At 40.2% G+C, this 6,553-nt stretch overlaps 1 protein-coding gene across 2 annotated transcripts in view; it reads left to right on the forward strand.

Annotated features, from left to right (window-relative positions):
• LOC147441655 (peroxisomal fatty acid beta-oxidation multifunctional protein MFP2-like) overlaps window positions 1-4,406 on the forward strand; it is a 100,940-nt gene extending 96,534 nt beyond the window's left edge. The window contains exons 14-19 of one of the 2 annotated variants that reach the window (XM_086483209.1): window positions 2,447-2,701; window positions 2,773-2,894; window positions 3,036-3,157; window positions 3,260-3,411; window positions 3,678-3,816; window positions 3,911-4,406. In XM_086483209.1, coding sequence (XP_086339335.1) covers window positions 2,447-2,701; window positions 2,773-2,894; window positions 3,036-3,157; window positions 3,260-3,411; window positions 3,678-3,816; window positions 3,911-3,946 — 826 coding nt within the window. In that variant the 3' untranslated portion in view covers window positions 3,947-4,406. Of the gene's footprint in view, window positions 1-2,446; window positions 2,702-2,772; window positions 2,895-3,035; window positions 3,158-3,259; window positions 3,412-3,677; window positions 3,817-3,910 lie in introns of those variants that run through there. The other variant, XR_015184333.1, reaches the window with a different exon arrangement.
• Window positions 4,407-6,553: the final 2,147 nt, after the last annotated feature.

A 6,553-nucleotide genomic window follows, 5' to 3' on the forward strand; every position in this document is an offset into this window, starting at 1 on the left:
GATTGAGAGTGATTATCTCTTTGTGTGTAGATGCCCTCTGTACAAAGACATACACTAACCAAATACCCCACTTTATTTAATAGAGAGAACAACCACTACCTTAAACCCATGCTCCCTGCAAACCTCAAACTTTAGAGACATCAGAAGAACAGAAGCAAAAATTGCACTTGCACATCCAAGTGGTGAGACCACCACTTTTGGTAGCCCCAAAACTGGCACCCCTTGCAGGTTTTATTTATTGATTCAACTTTTGGACTTGTGCCATTTACAAGTACAATTGGACCCTTTGGGGTATCTTTCATAGGCTCCAAAAGCCACTAGGTAAAGAGCACTCCTCCCTAAAAGCAGGGGCTCTCAAAAAAAAAGTGTGTTTCCATTTCACGTTAAATATATTATGATGTGTCTTCTTTTCTCTTTTCTGGCAAAGATTCTTGTATTGGAGACCATTTTTCATACAAGTGGATAAAGAAATCACTCTTGTATCCAAGGCCCAATTTCACTTACCACCCAAGTGGATTGAGCAAATCATCGGCTTATCCAAGATCAAGTTGCAGTTGCCCCACATGTAGATCACAAATGGTCCGGAATCTAGCATTTACGACTGTAGCACAGAAATCTGTGTACAGTGCTTACTGCTGATGCAATTGTCCTTGAATTGGTATTCTTGGAGTCTCATGTAATGATGACAACAATAGAAGAACTGAATAGACCTTAATGGGTTGAATTGATACACTAGACCACAATAATGGAAGCAATATTCAGCATACTCAATAGACACGGTGATGGAGAACCTAGCCTCATTACACCAAATACAAGGGACTAATTGGCAGCACTGCTCCAGCCCTGCCACAGTGCTTGCTGCAGATAGCTGGACTAGATTGTGCTTTAGTTGGGACATGGAGTAGCCGGCACTACCTCCAGCATACTTAAGTGCTGCATATGCTCGTGCAAGTTGAGCCTCTGATATGTCTCACCAAGCAAAATGTGGCCCTGTGAACGTACTTCCCAAGTATACATACTCAATTGGATCCCCACCCAAAGTAAACCAATATGCATATCTTGTCACCCACGCTGCTGAGGTGCTGAAGACCATGACTTTGGTCTCTTGCAAGTTCACCCTAAGATCTCTATTTGTGCACAATTTTGTGATGTATTCAAATGTTGCTATAACCCCTTGGGTAAGTTTGAAAAAAGTACAATGTCGTCTGCATATAGCAACATGGGGATCAACACCTCAGTTTAGAGAAATTGAGAGGAGGATGACAAACGCAAATGGAATAAGACACCTAGAAGTAATGAGTGTACAAGGGATTGATTTCAGCATGTTGGCTCCTTGTGGTGGCAAAAGGATGGGATATAAAGTGGTGTATGTGAAGATACTTGTCTCCATAATCCTGTGCAAATGCCTGAGGTTCTAGGCTACTTTTGGACCTCATATATGCACCCATTTGATTCGTTTACCTTATAGTTTGCCAAATGACAATGATGTACACTTGCGTTTGTGAAAATTGGGTTTATATTTCCAGCGTTGTGCTGTTTTTTCTGTATGATCTCAACTTTATGTGCCAATTATTGCAACTAGGTCAGGGTTGTCTCTTGCCACTTTGCTTGTTCCTGTCCGTTGAGAGATGGTGTCTCTACTCCTGAGAGATCATAGTCCCATCCAGGAGCTTCAGCTGCCTCTTGCTTGTGACCAAGACGTAGAGTATGCAGACGTGCTGGGGCTTCACCTCCAATTAGAAAACTAGAAGACATATTTAAAGAGGTATTGGCTTAAGTGCCAAGGAAAGATTGATGGATGCATCCGTTGCATCGTCTCTTTTCATTGTATGATGGGGCATTAGGATGGTTGCAGTGTAATTGGATGGCAAGAGCTCTCCTCAATGCATCCCCTGAACCTTTGATGTTCGCTGTATTGACGAGCATGGAGATGGTTACGGCCTGATTGAACTAGCAACTATCTTTATTTTCAAACTGGCATCAACACCATGCCTTTGCAGCAGTTTGCCCCTGTTCTTGCTTTCATGCAGAAGAAGATTACTTGTTTTGCCTTGAACTTCGTGTTTTTTTATGTAATTTATTGACGCATTGGTGTGTGCGCGCGCGCGTTTGCTTTTATTTAAGATTTAATATATCATGTTTATCTGTTGAGAACAAAAGGTCTGCCAAGCACTGTATGCTTCTTGTTAAGCTAAATAGGAGTAAATACTGAAAACGACATCAAGGAAATGAACCGACATCTTCATATCAGTTTCACGGAGTTAAATGTGCATTCCAGGCTTTGATAAAGTGTTATATATTGCATTTGAAGAGACGACACATAGTACACTGTCAATTGTCGTAATATGAATTATGCTTCCAAAGCTGAAATTTTTCTCTGTTGGCACATCACCATTTTATATTCAAATGAATGGAGCATGAGACTGTGTATGCCAAATTTTTGCAGCCCCCCACATGTTATGCAGCTGCTTGAGATCGTGCATGCAGATCAAACATCGGCTCAGACTGTGATGGACCTATTGTCCCTAGCAAAGACTTTAAATAAAGTTCCACTGATTGTAAAAGATGTTCCTGGTTTTGCGGCTAATCGGCTTTTTGTTCCCTACTTGATGTTTTCAACTTTCCTTGTCGACCTTGGGCTTGATCCTTATCACATCGATGCTGTAATCAAAGATTTTGGGATGCCAATGGGACCTTTCAGGTCAAAAATATGATTATTGCTGTCGGTCCTTAATTTATAGCACGACAATGTCATCATAACATTAGCTACAGGGTTGCAGATTTTACAGGCATCAGGACTTTCCAACTTGTGTCACAAACGTTTTTGGTGAATTCGCCTAAGAGCTTTCACAAATCTCCATTAATAGAGCTCTTACTCAAAGATGGTAGAGAAGGTATTAGTGAATATGAAATCTTTAGCCATCATAATCATAGACCAAAGTAATGTTGGTAGGAAATAGGGCCTCGGTGGTTCATGAGTGACATGATTTGCTTCTCCATGCCACCCTCCAATTAAACTGGCAAATCTGATGTAGGGATTGTGGCCAAGAAGGGATTCTATAACTACGGAAATGTGAACCATGGGGAAGAAGCAGCAGAGCTGAAGAGATATCTTGAAGCTTCAAGGCAAATTGCACAAGTCAGGGGTGAATACAATGTGAGTTTTTATATCCTTATGTTGAAAGACCTTGACTCAAGGCAATGTGCTTGTTGTGTAGGACAAATTCTGTGGTGTTTTGATTGTCTTGTGCTTTTACAGAATGTTGAAAATCTATTAGACACAGACATCATCGAAATGATATTCTTTGGTGTGGCAAATGAGGCTTGCAAAGTCATCAAGGACGATGCAGTCACTGGGCCAACTGCCTTGGATGTTGCTTCTGTATTTGGCATGGGATTTCCCTCGTACAGGTGATTTCGACAGTCCCGTGAGTGATGCTAATTTTTCTGGGCCATTTCCTCATTTCAAGTGTAGGTACTGAGAGTATGGGGTCGTCCCCCCCTTAGATCAGTCTTGCTGGCAAGAGGAGAACCTATGTTTAAGAAACGAGCAGGATTGCTTCAATGCCTGCTGGAGCTACATTTACATTCCCAAAATTGCAAGTCGTATAAGAAGTGGTCATAATATCCATCCAATTTTCAATAGTTCTAAATGTGTACTCATGTATGGTGTGCAGAGGCGGTATTATCTTCTGGGCAGATAGTAAGGGTCCTGTTTACATCCTAAATCGGCTCAAAGAGTGGTGGAGAGAGTATGGGAGTATTTATAAGCCTTCATCTCTGTTAGAGAAATGTGCTGCTATGAACACGCCCCTGGTAAGTGCTTGCATTCATCACCACGTGATGAGTACTGGTGAGTCTCATGCTGAAAGTGAATTCTTGCTAATGTCAGACTTTATGAATGTTGCAGGGTAGGATTGTAAGCAGGCCACCATCAAAATTATGATGTATGCAGCAATCATTAAATCGATGTTTTGCTGATTAGATTCGACATCATACACTTCATATGATTCTTTATGGAGAGTGCAAATGTTGTAACACACACACACTTTCTTTTTTCTAGTAACACACACAGAATAGCAGTATATGTAGCAATAAAGACAAGGTACAGCCATCTCAATTTTTAATGCAGGGAAAGAGCATTGACTATCATTCATGGAAGGGAGCCTTTTCGATTAAAAATGATATATTACAAAGAGCATTGACTATCGTAGAGGGTGGATTCATCCATATATATGGGTCACAATGCTATGAGTGACAATTGGACATATAAGAAAATAGGTAATTTTAAGTCCAACTCACCAAAAAATTTATTTCAATTGAAAGTAAGCAAGCAGCTTACTCTATGGAAGCCTTCCATCCCAATTTTGGGAGTTTTGGTCATCACAACAGCCAATTATTGCCTATCTTTCTTGTTTTTGCTTATGTGTTGTTACAACGGCGTTCTCATATTTGTGTGTGTGTGTGTGTGTGATAAGAAGAGGAAAACAAGAATAATCTCTCTGTCATTCGTGTGGTAGATTGATTTTGCTGGACAAACTTTTATACAAAGCTCTCAAGGAGCTAGTAGAGGCAAGTGAGAGTAGATCATTGTATGCACACATTACACAATGGTTCAGCACACATGGTTTGGATATAGAGTAGCTTCCACCATTTCAGTATGATGAGGCTCACCATTCTTACACCTTTCACGTAGTGAGAACTTGGTCCTAAGTCAGATCTTTGCATATCATACATCCAAGAGACATGGATCTTTGCCCATCATACGTCTAAGAGACATGGATTACACCAAGGCAGCCTCTTCCACCAAAGATATATTACAAAGAGCATTGGCAATCCTATGCGCCTTCTCCTAAGACATATCTTGCATGTTATATATCCAAGAGACATAAATTACACTAAGGGAGCCTCTTCCATAGAAGATGATATATTACAAAGTGAGGATGGATTCATTCATGCATATTTATCAGTACGGGAGTTTTGGTCATCAATAGTCAATTATTGCCTACTCCTCCTTGTTTTGGCTTACTTGTCGCCCATGAAGATTCCTCAACTACCAAAGCATGACCATAACCAAAAATTCAAAACTTAGGACAAAGTCACCAAGTAAAAAACAATGTAAAAAGTAGAGTGCTTCGTCAGCTTGCATAATCGGAAGTTGTAGAAGCATCGAGGCATTGAAGAAGAGTATATATTACTGAAAAGAACATAGAAGTGAAAGCTGAGAGAGAGACAGAGAGAGAGAGTTTGTTTTTTTTTTTTTGACAAATCTTGTTAGCATAAGGGAGTAGAAGTCACTCGTACGTGTAGAAATGTATATATTGTTTTCATCTCATGCAAGCATTGAACAAGAGTATGCATCCATAAAGAAGAACAAAGAAATGAAAGGTGAGAGAGAGAGAGAGAGCGCTTATTATTTGTTTTGTAGAAATGTTGTTACGCTAAGTGAGTGTAAGTCATTGAAACAATTTGATGTAAATAGCATGCCAAAAAGTTGATGCATTAAGAATGGAACTAAGCAAACGAGAGTTGAGAAGGCTTTGAATGTAGCATGCAGTGACTTCTTTACAATGAAATGGACAAAAATTCTATGGAGAAGAGGAGGAGGACTAGGTAACAACACATATCAGTGGGAGTTTTTTGATACAGGAAGAAAGGGCTATATCGGTAAGATGCTCTTCAGGGTTGCGCGTGTGGCTAACTGGTTGACAGAAAAATAGCGCGAAACGAATTGTTTAGCTGATTGAAGGTGGTTGGGTACCACGTTAGAGTAATTTAATTATATAGTCTCGAGTAGGCCGAGCACGTCCGCAATCTGAACGAACAACATACAATGGTGTTTTGTGGAGCAACCAGCTAGCACGACGATGTCGATGGTGATTTGTCGACCGAGTGTATTTTCCAAGTGATGTAATGTGGATGCCATGGGGTAGGTGGCTGAACTGGCCATGGAATGAACTCACTCCATTTATGCATGTAGTGTCTGAGGACCCGCTCTTGCAAATGTGGGTAAAGACAGTATTGCAACATGTACATTGCAGACTGAAATTTTAATTGCTGCTCAATCAGATCAACTGGAATCGGCCTACCCATTCTAAACTGAAAAGAAAAAGCATTTAAATCAAAGAAGCTGATAAGTTGTCATGTCTGTCATAGTTTGAATGAAAAAAAAAAAAAGACATTGTTGTAGCCAATGACCAACGTTATATGACAAAGACATGAACAAAACAATGAAATGAAGATGGCAGAAGTTCGCAACCTTGGTGGATGTCCAGAACAAACGTTATAACCTAATGCAGGTGTTGTTTTGTGTTGTTTAATATAGAAATGTTCTAAGTTTCTACCTTTATGTATATTGGTACTGGTTGCTAAAGTGGTAAATTCAAATTTGTCCTCGAAAGGACTATGTGCGTGCATGTCCGCTTGCATTCTCCTTGGAGGATTGCGCTTGTGCTGGCTAACGCGTTTATGGATGTTATTTGTAACTCCGATATATCTCTTATCGTTTATCGTGCAGCGTATACTGTAGACTATGTATTCTTCCCGCGACGCT

This window comes from Adiantum capillus-veneris, chromosome 15 (assembly GCF_014529385.1).
Source record: "Adiantum capillus-veneris isolate H3 chromosome 15, ASM1452938v2, whole genome shotgun sequence".
Classification (NCBI taxonomy): domain Eukaryota; kingdom Viridiplantae; phylum Streptophyta; class Polypodiopsida; order Polypodiales; family Pteridaceae; genus Adiantum; species Adiantum capillus-veneris.